The sequence below is a fragment of the Solea senegalensis genome, unplaced genomic scaffold (assembly GCF_019176455.1).
Source record: "Solea senegalensis isolate Sse05_10M unplaced genomic scaffold, IFAPA_SoseM_1 scf7180000014025, whole genome shotgun sequence".
Taxonomy (NCBI): Eukaryota; Metazoa; Chordata; class Actinopteri; order Pleuronectiformes; family Soleidae; genus Solea; species Solea senegalensis.
The window spans coordinates 1-15,852 of record NW_025320944.1 but is presented as its reverse complement, the minus strand read 5'-3'; the positions used below and the strand labels follow the sequence as shown (position 1 = coordinate 15,852).

The following is a 15,852-nucleotide window of genomic DNA, read 5'->3' as shown; positions in this document are numbered from 1 at the left end:
GAATAGCAGTGGTCACCTGAGCAGGCTGACCTCTGTCTACTGAAGAGCAGCACAGGCTGAATGCTCTTTAGACTGAAGATATCAACCAAGAGTGAATCAGCAGGTACTTTCACATCAGCACCTCTTCTTCTTTTTCTTCAATCTAAATTACTCAGCACACACTTTCCTTGTCATGGGGAGAGTCAATGAGCTGCTCTGCAACATTAAATGAAAACATTGCATTGACTCCTATTTATTTTGATTTGTGCAATAGATCAGGGGTCAGTAAGACCTTTGTGATATACTAAAAACACAGCGGGTTCACACTAATGTAAGGTGTCTTTTAAAAAGTGTTTTTATATTTTAACCCTTCTAAGCAGGTAAGTGGAAGAAGTACACAATGCAAAAAGTATATTCTACTGTTTAAAATAAACCTGGTTCTTTACAATCATATTTTAATCGCGATCACAAAATATGTGCTCGGAAAGCAAGTGTTCCCTGAACAGCTCCCTGACTACGTTCCAATCACAGCCGCTGCTGTTTCCTTCGCCATGCAGCCCTAATGAATGAATGACAAATAACATTCCGTTGAAAGACAGATATACAACACGTAACTTACCAATGTACTGTAGAAACACATGTTAGCAGATGTGTATATGTGTGTGGGATAGGGGAGGGGAAGAGAAGAGTAAGGCAGCACCATTCCCTCTGATATCACAAATCAATTTAATAAAACCAAAGTTCAGGCCTCAGACCACAACTTCACAATCACAAAGGTATTTCTGAATTGACTCTGGTGTCATTTCTCCCTGACCTGGAGAAAAAAATTACGATAACAAACGTGCAATTTAGGGTGGAAGCTGTATTTCTCAGTGAATAAATAAATAAAAATAAAATAAAAATTGCCTAATTTATCATTTAGAGCCACATAGGAGTCATAGTCCCACAGCCACGAGAAGACATTCAACAACGTGTTTTTGAAAATGGCATGTTTTTGTGAGATGACTTATTGATGCTTCATTTTTGCTTGCATGTATATGTATGTATATGTATGTATATATTTATATATGTATATAATAATTGTCAGAGCAACAAAACTTCCTGACAGCTTTTCAATTTGTTCTTCTGTTCTCTGTCATCTTCCCCTCTCAGGCTTTCTTGTGGTGGCCGGAGCTGATGGCCGAACACGCCGAAATGTTTCTGTCACTGTACAGAGCCAACATGGATGCTGCGCTTCAGGTCCAGCCTGTCGACTCATGGGACAGTTTCCCACTTTTTCAGCTTCTCAACAACTTCCTGCGAACTGACTGTGAGTTCACATTTACGCACAGTATATGAATTAAAATGAGGAATATAGTACACGTGGTTCGAGCAGTGCCATAGCTTTATTTGAGTGATAAAACCGATGTATCAACTCTCCTGCTTTTAAACCTGTTTCAGTCTGTGTGACAATTCACTCGTTTACCTCCTCTCTACTTGTTTTTATTCCTTTTTTTAAAAAACTGTTGTTTTTTTGGTGATCTTGCCTTGTATGACATGGCACATGGTCACGTTGCTACGAGCACTAATTAAGACTGGTATCGCCAGAGAAAACGAGGCTTGTTAAGAGAGAAGGTTAACGGCACCTTGCGCGCTCAGGCAGAAAGGTAATTAACACGAGGAGTGGAGAAAACCGCTACGGCAGGGACGCCATGGACTGCCCATAGTTTGTCTCCAGCTCCGCCGGTGTACCTGTCAACAGGTAGCATCCCTCTGTTTCACCTCCGCATCTTCACCCTGCTCTTATTTTTTTATTTATTTTTTCGGCCAACGGGAAACTAAGTTCTTCAGCAGTTAATTGCAAACACAGTTTTTGTGTGTGTTTGTCCGCACAGAAATGTGTTTCACTTCTGCAGAGTTACTTTGTCAGTTGTTTGTTTTTGTTTGTTACCAAACCTGGTAGAAGGATTTATGGCCATCACTTTGATTAATCCTTGTATTTTTCATGTCAATTATTTTTTAAGTGCTTTGTGATTGAATGAATCACTCGCACCTACCAAGCAAGGAAGAAAGGAGGGTTTGTTTGGTGCTTTTCTGTGTCTCAAGGTCCTAATGTTGTGCGGTGATAAAAAGCTATAGTGAAGATGTAGTATCCGCGTGTGACAGATATCAACGCTGCACAGATTTATTTCGTATTGTTGTCGTATTTTGTTGCCTGACGAAACTACATCTTCCTGTGTGAAGATTTCATTTGACTGATGGAAAATAATCTCAGCTCATTGCTTCCTCGCTTCAAGCCCTCTGTCAGCGACGAGGCTTTGTCTTGGCGCCAGCAGAGATTTGGCGAGACGCAAGGCGTTATTTAACATGGCTGATGCCAAAGTACCTCGAATACAGTAACAGACAGGCAGGCAGACAGAATGACAGCCCAAGGGCAGTGTTGGAAACAAAAAACCCTGTTTCATTATGTGAAGAAGCCACAAATCTTTGTTTCTGTGGCTCGTATCTTTTATCATTTTTTTTCTAATTACCATCCTCTGTTAATGCTGTGATTATTCCAAGTGTCACAACATTAGCCGACTTGAATTGGAGTGTAATGAGGCATTTGACAGAATCGAAACACAGAACAAAGAAGATCTTCGTTTTGACGATTTACACAAATGAGGTCTTCCCTCTTTGTTAATTACATCTAAAGTGAGAGGAAAGTGATTTTAATCCAAACTGATACTTCGGTGACAAAAACTAAAAAAAAAAAAAAAAAGTGTTTGGAGGATAACCACAGTGATTCAATCATTTCCTCCTCTTTTTTTTATCCATTTATACAAATCAACAAAAACATCGGGTTCCCTGATCTCAGGTGATGATATGATATTACCCATTTCCTTTAGTAAGTGTATTATATGTCAGTTTTTCCTGTGGATTATTTTAAATGCTCACTTGATTGTCAGCATGTGAAGGCGAGCGGTTGCGAGGGAGATGGGCTTTGCTCTCCAGAGAGCTAAAAAGGCTAGTGTTAATCATGACAGAGTGGAGCGGGAGGAATTAAAACTAATGAAGTCCTGAGAGACCACCCTGCTCGCTTCTCACCAACGCACACTATTTATTTGTCTCTCAGTACTTTGGACTGTTACTGTCACTGAGGATTTGCCTGTTTGTCTGACAGTCTTTATCAAAACTATAAGGGGAAGTGTTGGTGGGCAGGCATGAGGAGGGAGATGCTGTACATGCAATCTGGTACAAAGTCTATCTCTGGTGATAATTGTCAGGTTTGATTGAATCTGTGACATATGTGTATATATGTACACATGCATCCATACATGTATGTGTGTATTCACCTTTATGAATAACAAGCAGGATGTGGTCAGTTTGTCTACTTCTCTTGATTTTAATATCAGTTCTGCAGATTTTATGGTCTCCTCTTTTTTCATTTCCCCTGACCTCCCACTGACCCCTCCTCTCTCTCTCTCTCCCCCTCTCTCCACTCTCCTACCCCAACCTGTCGAGGCCGGACATTTTTGAGTCTTACTATCAGAGATTTATTCCTGTTAAAAGGGAGGTTTTTTTTCTCTCCACTGTCACCAAGTGCTTGCTCGTTGTATGAACTGGTGAGTCTCTCCATTTGTAATTGTAAGGTCTTGACCTTAGTTTATAAAGCACCTTGAGATAATGTTTGTTAAGAATTTGCACCATACAAACAAAATTGAATTGAACTGAAATACTAGTTTCTGGTCTTCTTCAGTATAGCATGATGGACACGTTGCCCTGATGGTCAGTCTGTGGGCAGCTGGAAAAAAAACATCCACAGTGTGTGTGTGTGTGTGAGTGTGAGAGTGTGAGACACCGCTCTGTCTACGACTTTAAGTCAGCATGAATCATAAAGCCGTCCTGTCCATGAGAGAGGTCAGTATGATAGGCTCCAGCTGAACTAGTGTCTTCATCATATTGATGACCACTGTCATTGTTTGCCGTCAGCTGACCTTAGCGTGTAATAGAAGATAAATTATTGGGGCAAGAAGACTTTGTGATTCACAGTTAATACCATCCAATAGGTGCGTGATTCCAGGTGTAGGTTGATGTAAATGTATTTATATAGCGCTTTTCTAGTCTTAATGACCACTCAAAGCTACTTTACACTACAGTTTTGCCATTCACCCATTCACACCCATTCACTCACACGGAGCAATGTGGGGTTAAGTGCCCAAGGATACATCAGACTCGCGGTGCCGGGAATCAAACCCACAACCTTCGTGTTGCCCTGCTTTACCACTGAGCTACCGTCGCCTCTTGTGCAGTTGATGAGCTCCGCCCAACTCCCTTCTCTTCCAAATATAATTATTTCTGGTTTCAAAAAAACAAGATGGTACTCGCTGAAATACTAAACCCCGGGCTGACTGTGTAAACCATAAGCTAAACTATTTCCAGTATTTTTTTTTCATATTAAAAACACTGCATGTTTATCATAGAAGTCACATTTCAACATTCCGAGAACTAGACTTTCTTCTGTGTGCGTGTAGCTTCATACTGGTTCTGTCCAAAGTTCTGTCCAGACTCCACTTTCAAGCACCTCTACACCTCCCTAATTAACACACTGACATAGTGTTTTTCAAGAGCCATTATGGGATTCTCTGATGACAGATGGTGACAAGACTTGAGGAAGTTACTGCTCTTGGCCAAGAAGTGGTCCTAGCCAGGCTCGCTGTTTTGTTTCCAGTGTAGGTGTTATGCTAAGCTAACTGGCTCCTGGCGTTGGCTGTTTATGTGGTATTAATATTTTCATCACGCTCTCAGTAAGAGAATTTCAAACTGCCAGACTTGTCCTCGTATGACACGAGTGTCCACACTATAGTTTGGCCACATTGAGTTATTTTGCAGCTATCACACTCACCTCTTGTGTTGTGTCAGCCATTAACGTGGGCACCAACTGAGTCTCGGCCACAGGAAACAAAGTCTCCAAACAGCGTACATTTGTAGTATAAACAAAGTCCTGATATCCTGTGAAACCCTCAACACAAGCAACTGAATGTGTTTTCGTTTTTTCCAAGTAAACATTGTTGTAGAACACTATTTTAAAACCTCAAATTCAAAAATACAGTGTTTTTTTACTGACGCGATTCAAGTTTGTCTCACAAAACTCACAGGTTTTATGAAGAGGATCAAACCGCCACTTCTGAATAATATTAATAATCCATAGATTAGTTCTGAGTAGTTCTGAAGTAACTAAATGTTCTCCCCCTGTCTTTCTTTCGGCTCCTCCCCCACAGCTCACCTTTGTAATGGAACGTTCCATAAACACCTGCAGGACCTGTTCGTCCCCCTAGTGGTGCGCTACATCGACCTGATGGAGTCGTCCATCGCACAGTCCATCCACCGTGGTTTTGAGCAGGAAACCTGGCAGTCTGTCAAGTAAGAGTCCACCATCCCTTTTCCTCGCCGTGTCACTCTCTTCAGACCATGTGATAATAGTGACGATGTCATCATTCACATATTTTCAAATGTGCATTCAAACACAACACTAAGGAAACAGATTTGCCTTTACTTTATTTGGGTGAAGTCAAATTTCCCAGGTTTCTATAGAAGCTGACATTATAATTTACTTCTACTTATAATCTACTTTACTTGAGAGATTGTTTGTGTAAACAAGAAGTGATGTTTTTTTGTAGTATTATTATTATTATTCGCTTATTTTTAAATCTTCTATGTATCTTGTCTTTGGTGTGTGGGTGTGTTGTTTTTTTTCCTCAGCTGCCATATACTGTGTATGTCTTACGTGGCTGTAACGCTTACATTGTCTGGCACCGTTGCAAAAAAACAAGAGACAGTATGGAAATTTAGTAACTGATATGGAGATTCCTTCACATTATCTCCTGCTGACCTGGTTGGAGAATCATTTGTAAGTGTAAATGATTCTCCATTGATTGTAAGGGGCAGCCTGTGGCCAAGGGGAAAGGGAACTTGACTTGTAACCGGAGGGTCGCCGGTTCAAATCCCCACCCGGCCAAAAAGGGCTGGGGTACCCAACCCCCAATGCTCCCCGGGCGCCACTCAGTGTGGCAGCCCACTGTTCCTACTTGTAGGATGGGTCAAAATGCAGAGGAATACTTTCCCTAAGGGGATTAATAAAAAACTAACTTTAACTTTAAACATGTTTTAGCCTGTGCTGAGTGATCTCAGCACAGGCACCGTACCAGTGTCAGGTCTGGTCTGCGTTCTGGTCTTGGACTATGTGGACTACGTTGTTTTTCTCACATCACAGAAATACTATAGATGTGGAAATAATGATATTGTTATTTTATTCTTGGATTATCTTGTCTGGCATTTCTTATGTAAGATCTTTCAAACAATCTAGTCCAGTAAATGATGGATTATTTAGTTTCCGTGGTCAGTTTCATTGGTGACCTGAGTGTAGACACCATCTTGTAATGTCACTTTTAGCTTTTATTTTCTATCAGCAGTGTGGAGGTGTGAGAGTGGCTGCTCCACAAATGTAATAGAGACAAAAATAATGCTGCACAGGAGAACACCGGAACAAAGGGACACAAGAGGTGAATGTACAATATGCACACCAAGGACACCCACAGTCAGTCGGTGTGTAACAATGTACTGGAATACGCTCTTTTACAAACCGCACACCAAGTGAAAGAAAATGTAACAAATGCATTGATTTCTGTGAACATTATTGGTGCTGGCTGTTTAGTCATTCATTCATAACTGCAGGTAAAACAAGTGGCTACATTTGTATGTCATTACTTTTACTGTCAGTATTTCTCATTGTCTTTTATTCTTTTAACATTTTTCTTCTTTGCCATTAATCGACCTCCACCACTGACAGGTCGCTAACAAACAATCTAGCAAGCGTTCCTCTCCCAAAAGTCCCCAGTCTTCCACTGACGCTGCCACAAATGCCCAGTTTTTCAGCACCTGCCTGGATGGGACCGCTGTGTGAGAACACGTATGTAAGACGGGGGGGGGGTTCAAACACCTCAGAGCCGCTGCTTTGGTCGGGACAAGAGGTCTTTTGCATAGTTGGTCTGAGTATTTGTAGCAAAGGGCAGTCCCAAGACTATTTTATTCAAATCCACCACGGACGCCCGTCAACAAGAAAAAGACCAGACCTGATCAGACTCCAGAACTATAGACCTGGATTCTCTTATCCGCCCTAGTTTTAAACCAGAGTATAGCTGGCATGTGTTTTTGTTATACATAAACAGAGACTTCTATATGAAGTACCTCTTCATTTTATGGTGGATGTACCAAGCCTGAAGCAAGTCTTCCTTTTACCTGTAATTGAGCTGCAACCTTGTTCAGCTTCATTAATATTCCAGTGTTAGCACACTTATATTCACATGTGAACAGGGCAGGATGCAATCTGGCTTGCAGGTGTGCACTGTGTAGGATGTTGATATGTATACCTGCACACATGTCATGTTGTGCTGCTGCAGTGAAGGCACACTTTCATCTTTGAACAATCTTTCCAGGTCATCTTTCATCAGAAAGGATCAGTTTCTGGATCAGTTCAGGTCTGGGCTTTTGTATTTTGGGGGGTCCATTCATATTATGAATAAAGACCTCTATCCTGCAGTGTTTGCTGTATGTCCTCGTCAGTGTCGTTAGACCTGTTCTTGTCCATGTAGTGGCATGTTTGTCATTTGAAGGAATGAAATCAAAACAGCATGAAGAAGATTCAGCATACTATCTACCTTTATTATAAACTGTTTTATTGCTTTATTATAAGCTGTTTTGAGTTGTTGTCGCCGCTGTCCTATGCAACTGTCTCTTGAAACAGATATGCAAAGTATTTGTTAGTTTTTCAGGAAATTGTGCTGTTCAGTTCCAGCATGCCGTCATCTTGTTTGAGTGAGCCACGTTCACCGTGTGGTGCTGCCTGTACGTGATCGCGCCACAGAAGCTTGTTGGTCAAGATTCTGTGATGCCTTTTGTGTTGTGCGGTGTGCGTGTCGTACTGTCAGAGTGATAATAATTAATTACCCCAACTTTGTGTTGCAGCTTGCAAGGAATTAATCTGCCCAACATCTTGTAAGTTGAGAGATGTTTTGTGTTTTTCACATGACAAGGCTTTATCAAATTAACCCTTCCTCCTCCTCCTCACCTCCACAATGTTCCATTATCAAACGTGACAAAATGTTAAACTAAAGAACATCAAGGTTGTATTTGCTTGCCATGAACAAAAGCAAGAAAATGTTCACGTGGAGTGCTCTTGTAAAGGTTACTTAAAGCTAGTGTGCATTGTGGTTGATAATAACAACATTTGAATTTACACTTGAGCTCTTTAAGAACTAATCAAAGACAAATTTTTTTTTCCCTCAAATCAAAAGGATTAATCTTCACAGCAGCCTTTGTGTCGGTGTATGCTACACCTCCATGGTGTAGAAGAAGTTAAATAACAAGTACTCTTAAGAAGCTTTTTCACTGTCATGAAAGTGTTGTTGCACGTAGAACATGAGGACCGACTTACCACCCACTATATCATGTTTCACATTACCACATTGTCAAGGTGTTTAAATAGACCGTCACAGGATTGTACATAATTCCGTTTGAATTAACCAAGTATTGAGCAGCCCGGGGCCAAGAGGAAAGGGATTGGGCTTGTAACGAGAGGGTCACTGGTTCAAATTGAAGGGTAGATCAAGGGCTGGGTGCCCATGAGCAAGGCCGGGCAAGACCCACTTGCTCCCTGAGTGCGAATTAGTGCTGCCTCGTGTGTGTGTGTTCACTACTTGTGTGTTAAAAGGATGGGATAAATTCACGGTTACTAATAATTCTATTATTCAGATGACTTTCTGAAAATCAATAAATGTAAATAATAATGAAAATGTACATTTTTTTCTGGTAACACATGCCACTAACAACCTAGTAAACAAAACATTCTGTGAGGTTTTAGCATGATTTCTTGCTACAGTTCCAAAAATGCTTCCTGTTTCACCTACATGATCATTTGTTTACTGTGATGTAAAACTGAATGGAAGGTTGGTCAAACAAAATAGAACATTTTTAGACACACTGAGCTGTGACTAATTATATTAAGTCTTAAGTATTTCTCAATGAAAATTAGCAACATCAAAGGTTTGATTTTTAATAAACATCACTAATTTCATGTGTTGGGTGTTTCATTGTTGAGTGAGTGACTGTGCTGCAGAACTGTCAGTGTTTGTGGCCAGGTTGGGGGAGTTGGGGGTCTCACGAGGCTTACTGAGGGTGTGTTTCTTAAAAAGGCTCCTCATTCTGACTCCCCCATCCTTTCCCACAACACAAACCACACTGTTCCTCTGCCTCACTTCACTTGGCCCTCCTCAATCCAAGAAAAAAAGAGGGAGATAGAAAAAAGCTGGCACTTCATTAGCAAGCACAGACGGGCGAGTGGGATCGTCCCATTCCCCCGGGGAGCAGGGCGGAGCGCGCTCAGAGAAGAGCACCACTAATTAGACATGAGGGGGATTGCCACAGAGCGTTTAATTGCACTGTGGACTCAGCCCAAAGCATTTATTCCTGAGCGCCACTTGTTAAGGTAACAGTCTTTTAAAGGCGAAGTGAGAAAAGTGTGAGTGAGTGAGTGAGTGAGTGGTGCTTGTTTTAAACCCTCCCCCCCCGCCTCCGCCAACATCCTCCCATGGCTGTCATTCTAGCCGGGCGCTGTACACTTGGATGTCGGTGGTGAAAGCGCTACCATGTGTTGCTGTGTAACCTGTGCGCAGGGGAGAAGGCGGGGACACGTCCATCTGTCTCTGTTTCAGCCTTTAGCCGTGTTCACTCACTAAAACACCTCAGCTCAACTGTCAAAACCTGTTGAAGAACCAGGACTAAAGACTGATATTTTTCCCTCAACAGTGGTTGCCCAAAACCCCAATGAGAAGAGGGATGATACTAGGGAATGTGCATGTTTGTGAATGTTACATAAAAACGTGAAAAAATTCCACCTGTTTGCCCATCACTTTTCACATTTACATTATTATTCTCTGGGTTAAGTTTGCTGCAAATAAAATAAATATTACTTGGATCCAAAGCTTCTGTCAGTAAAATACTTAAAATAACCATATTCTGACAGCTATTAAAGATGTGTAGTGTTTGGTCAGTGACATGGTTCTCTAATTCATGAATACCCAGAATTCGTGCAACTGCCAAAAATGAAGAAGACTCAACTAGCTAACGTCCTTTCAGCCAGTTAAGTTAAATCAGAAGTTAACCAGTTTACTAAATTCCAATGCCATTTGTATATCAATTTAGGAACACTTTATTCAGTTAGCCAACATCTGCCAAGTATTTCTTTTCAAGGACATCAGCTAACCCTAACCCATTGTTCTTTGCAACAGTGTTGGACCTAAAAACACTAAAACACTTCAAATGATTAGTGTGGTCACAAAAACCTTGGGAAGTTGACATCCTTTTAAACTTCCTTCACACACAATACAAGAGTTTTGTGGAACTACTTTATTGTATTTTTACATTTTGTGTGTTAATATTGAGTTTCTTATTTTCCGCTGGCTAATTCTCACCATTCTCTCTTCAGTAATGGCTCAGCGACCTCAGAAGATTTGTTCTGGAAGCTGGACGCTCTGCAGATGTTCGTGCTTGACCTCCACTGGCCGGAGCCCGAGTTTGCCAAACATCTGGAGCAGAGACTAAAACTGATGGCCAGTGATATGATGGAGGCCTGTGTCAAGAGGTCAGACTCTCTCTTGTACCTAATCGTAGTGTGTCCATCGTAACAAAGTCATCTCACTTTGGTGTGTTTTATCCCTCAAGAACAAAATCTGCGTTTGATGCCAAGATGCAGAAAGCGAGTAAATCGACAGACTTCCGGGTGCCACTTTCAGTCTGCACCATGTTCAACGTGCTGATGGACGCTAAGAAGCAGTGCTCCAAACTCTGCGTGCTGGACACGGGTCAGGAGGTGAGCTCACGTTACATGACTGGTCACTCTGGGTGACTGCACATCACATGGGTTCACTTGTTAGGTTTTATGCCACTACCATTCACCTTGTCTTGTACTTAATTTAGTCACCAGATGCAGACAATGAAACCTACCTAACAATACGTAATTGCAAAAGACACTTGATCTCGATGTCTGCCAATGGGTACAGGAGGAAAAACTGATTTTAGCCTCTTTTCAAAAGGCCCATTTTATAAACTCTACACCCACTCTAACCTAAGTCTCTGATGTCTTAAGAATATTTCCGATGCGTTGGCTCACTGTTAGACAGCCTTTTCTAACAGGGAACCAAAGTTTGTGTCTCTTTGTAGAATGCTCACACCCCGCACGGATGTTCATAGAGTAAATCAGCTATTTTACATCACAGCCCACGGGATTTGTCCATCCACTGCTGCCTCCACTAATGAGTTTAAATGTGTTATATTGTAACTTTGCGTTTGAAATCCTTTGTTTGGATTAACCTACACAAAGTAATCTTACTAAAATAGGCAGCAGGCAGCTTCCGTGTCCCCGCAAACTAAAAATGCAGATTTTCTCTACAGGAATGGAAAGCTACCACTGTAATGATAAACACTTAACTCGTTCTCTCTTATTCATCCAATAGCAGATCACCAAGGTACAGTCTAAAAGTGCCGTGGTCTATCTCATACCGGGGTCAGACTACATGTCACCCTCTCAATGGTCAGATTCCACGGACAGAACAAAAATGAGCGTCAAACACGACAGTTTTGTTGTTTCGTCCCATGTGGTGTGTGGAAGACAACCGATTCTCTTATTAGAAACACCAGCTTGTCAGGCTTATGTCGTCTGACTGTCTGGTCAAACAAGAAGCTGGTACAGCATTTACATGTCCTCACAAAACAGCTTAGAGTCATAGTGTCTACTCATGGGCCCGGTTGGCCAGCAACTGTGGGTGGCACTGGCATGCTCACTTGAAAAATGCTCATTAGCTGGGAATGCTGCCTGCCAGAGTTAGCCCTCCACAGTATTCTGTGATGTGAGACCAAAATAGACACTATTTGCTACTTAACTGGTTGCTAGTTTGCAAATTCGGAAGTTAGCAAGTTATCAAACTGGATTAAACAACTAGACAATAAGCTGACAATTAATTAGCTGTGTCTCAGTTCAGGGGGGCTGCCACTTTTGCAGGGTGACCTGGAAGACCATGTGCATCGAAGTGGCATGACTCGCAACTCACCGCGGATAAAAAGGCTCCTTCTATTCTCTTGGATTATTCCCAGCTAAACCTATCCCAGGAATCTCTGTGCGCCGGAGACAAATGGTTTTAAAGCAGCAGTGACGATGTACGCCTGGAGAGCATCCTTTTTATATTCATAGATTTAGGGACCGTAAAACTTTTTTGTTAAAGTATTTAAGTGTTACATTACACATTTTTTGTGACCCGTACTGCTCCCAGCTGTAGCTCTGTTGCTAGGCAACAGCTGTAAGGGTGGGACCAGTGACCTAATAGGGAAAACCTATAAGCTATTATTATTATCGTTATTATTATTATTCTGTTTATTATTATTGTTATTATCATTAGTATTATTATTATTATTATTATTATTATTATTATTATCAATAATAATAATAATAATAAATCCCTTTAAACGAACCCATTTTTCTTTAAATGCTGGTGTGACCAGGCCCTGATCTCTTTATGTAGAAGACCAGAACTCACTTACGATTGATGTATGTTTTTTTAATATTCATATCTCACCAGACTTCCTGCCTGAGTGAAAGTCTGCCTGCTTCTAATACCCTCAGGAGTCTTTTACTTCCAGGCTTCACACTGCACAGGTCGAGTCAGACTGTCAGATCAGCCACTAAAAACGTGCCTGCTTCCCTCCAAACAGTCAGCAAACAGGGAGTTCAGGTGGATTTGTGTTCACTTGAAACAGCCAGACGCTCAACTCGAGCTGTTAAATGGATGACCATGATGCCTGTGTGAGGCAGCAGCCTTGGCTTCGCTGAGAGCAAAACCCTTGGCCGCCAGCAGTCTTGACAGAGAGTTAAGCTCGCTGTTCTCTTAACCTTCAGCTTCCTCTCCTCTCCAGTTTCCACAAGCTGCTGCCACCGGCGCTCGTATACACCATCTGTCCGTTTATTCCTTTCCGACACGCATCGAATAAGTGCCTGCAGAAAGACCCACGCTATTATACCCGACCAAGTGTATGCACATAAACAGCATCTGCATACAGACATTTTACAGTTTTTATTTCATGTTTTTTGGTTTTTTTCTTATCACGTGAGGCAAAAGGCAAACAGGCAAGAATGAAAAGCGAGAGAAAAACATCAAATGAAGGAGGTCACAGGTTGCCGTGCACCAAACTCATACAAAAAAGGATTAGATTAATCATTAATCTAAATTATACATGTTCAGGTCCCACGCCTTCTCCTTACACTAATAATTTATATGGCTTATTTTATATATATTTAGGGTTCGAGCAACAAGGTTGCAAGAACCCTATTGAAACTGGAAGGATTATTATTATTATTATTATTATTATTATTATTCTTATTATTCCCCCAAATGAATCGCCTTTTTGAGGCCTTTCCCATACCCCAAAACTCACCAATTTTTGTGACCGCATCAATCCTGGTGTAAATTTACGTCTGAAAAAGGTTCGGGGAATGTGCGTCGAAAATTGAATGTGGGAGGGGCCAATAAGTGCGGCGCCACCTGTCCAAATTCACCATGACCAACACAAATATCGCACATGCACGAAATTCGGTACACATGTGTAGTGGGTCAGGATGAAGAAAAAATTACATTATGACCATGATCCAAACCCAAGAGGAATTCCGCCATCTTGGGTTGATTGGCGATTTTTTGGCGATTTTGGCGAATTCGCAGCAATGGTATTTGAACTAACTCCTCCTAGAGTTTTCGTGCGATCACCTTCAAACTTGGTGAGGTCCCTGTGGACCAGTTGAGGAGCTCACGGTATCAAAAGTTTTTTCAAATGTCACATGGCGCGCGAGATAGGGGGCGGCAAAGTTCGTGATGATTCTGATGTTTCGCATCAGAAAAACAAAACTCTTATAGCTTTGCGATGGAAGGTCCGATCCAAACCAAACTTGCTATGATTGATGATGGGCCATGGCTGAAGACGTCTATGAAAAAACGGTGAAGTTTGAAAACAGCGCCTCCTTGTGGTGAAAGAAAATACACCAAAAAAAAGTTTTTTTTACGATTTCGGGAATAACTTTTACACAGATAATCGTACTGCACTCAAAATTGGTGACAACAGTCAAAACACATGGTAGATGATGTGTGATCAATATGACGACGAATCGTTTAACGGTGTTGCCATGGCAACGACGCAAAGTCGGATTTTTGGGACAAAAAATCAAACTGCTACAACTTCGCGAATCCTGGTCCGATCTGAACCAAACTTGCTAGGATTGATGACAGTCCGGCCCTAAAGACGTCTATATGAAAATATTCAATTTCGAAAACAGCGCCCCCTGGTGACAGCAGACAGTATGACAGCTTGTATTTCAATTATCTCCTCCTAGAGCTTTTGTGCGATCACCTTCAAACTTGGTGAGATCAATGTGGACGAGTTGAGCATCAAAAGTTATCAAAAGCTTTTTAAAATATTGTATGGCGTACCAGATAGGGGGCGCCAAAGTTGGAGATAATAATAATTTTTCACAACAGACAATGAAACTCTTATAACTTTGCGATGGAAGGTCTGATCCCAACCAAACTTGCTATAGTTGATGATGGTTAGTTCCTGAAGACGACTGTGTTGCTGAAACGGTACATTTTGAAAACAGCGCCTCCTGGTGGTGGTAGAAAATTCTAAAAAAACAAACTGTTACAACTTTGCCAATCCTGGTCCGATCTGAACCAAACTTGCAAGGATTGATGACAGTCCGGCCCTGAACACGTCTATATGAAAATATTAATTTTCAAATACAGCGCCCCCTGGTGACAGCAGACAGAATTACATTTATAGTTTTTGATGCTGCTCCAACAGGGATTGTTGTATCCACTTGAAACTTAGTATGTGGGACCCCAGACCCTTCCTCAACATGTCCGTAAAAGGTCACCTCCCTACAGGAAGTGGAACGCCCGAAACAGGAAGTAAAGTCTTACATTGTCCGATTGACACGAAACTAGATATGTGAGTTACGGGACCTTCCCTGAACATGTTTACAGAGACGAACAGGAAGTCGGCCATTTTAAACAGGAAGTGCCCTCTAACTTTGCCGTACGTTGTCTGATTTGCACGAAACCTTATATGTAAGTTACGGGACCTTCCCTGAACATGTTTACGGAGACGCCGTTGACCGAACAGGAAGTCGGCCATTTTAAACAGGAAGTGCCCTCTAACTTTGCAGTACATTGTCCGATCTGCACAAAACCTTATATGTGACACCAGGGACCTGTCCTGAGCATGTCTGTAAAAGGTCACCTCCCTACAGGAAGTGGAACGCCCGAAACAGGAAGTAAAGTCTTACATTGTCCGATTGACACAAAACTAGATATGTGAGTTACGGGACCTTCCCTGAACATGTTTCCAGAGACGAACAGGAAGTTGGCCATTTTAAACAGGAAGTGCCCGCTAACTTTGCCGTACGTTGTCCAATTTGCATGAAACCTTATATGTCACACCAGGGACCTGTCCTGAGCATGTCTGCAAAAGATGACCTCCCAACAGGAAGTGGAATGCCCGAAACAGGAAGTAAAGTCTAAGATTGTCCGATCTGCACAAAACTTGATATGTAAGACAAGGGAACTTCCCTGAACACGTTTACGGACGCGCATTTGACCGAACAGGAAGTCGGCCATTTTAAACAGGAAGTGCCCTATAACTTTGCCATACGTTGCCGATCCCCCCCGAAATTTGGATCCCTCCGAAATTTGGATCGAAATGTGCGGGGACGCCGCTGAAAATAATTAGTACTGAAAATAACTAGTACTGAAAATAACTAGT

At 41.7% G+C, this 15,852-nt stretch overlaps 1 protein-coding gene across 1 annotated transcript; it reads left to right on the top strand.

Annotated features, from left to right (window-relative positions):
* The first annotated feature begins 1,135 nt into the window (after window positions 1–1,135).
* On the top strand, window positions 1,136–13,316 carry LOC122760744 (calcium-dependent secretion activator 2-like). The gene is made up of 7 exons (XM_044015905.1): window positions 1,136–1,288; window positions 5,220–5,361; window positions 6,788–6,907; window positions 7,963–7,992; window positions 10,481–10,636; window positions 10,717–10,864; window positions 12,760–13,316. Exons 1-7 carry the CDS (start codon window positions 1,156–1,158, stop codon window positions 12,835–12,837), a joined length of 807 nt encoding a protein of 268 aa, XP_043871840.1. The 5' UTR covers window positions 1,136–1,155; the 3' UTR covers window positions 12,838–13,316.
* Window positions 13,317–15,852: the final 2,536 nt, after the last annotated feature.

Coding starts and splice junctions, on each gene's coding strand:
- LOC122760744 (XM_044015905.1), top strand. CDS start 1,156: ATGGCCGAACACGCCGAAATGTTTCTGTCACTGTACAGAGCCAACATG. Junction 1,289..5,219: donor CAACTTCCTGCGAACTGACT/GTGAGTTCACAT, acceptor CCTCCCCCACAG/CTCACCTTTGTAATGGAACG. Junction 6,908..7,962: donor GGACCGCTGTGTGAGAACAC/GTATGTAAGACG, acceptor TTTGTGTTGCAG/CTTGCAAGGAATTAATCTGC.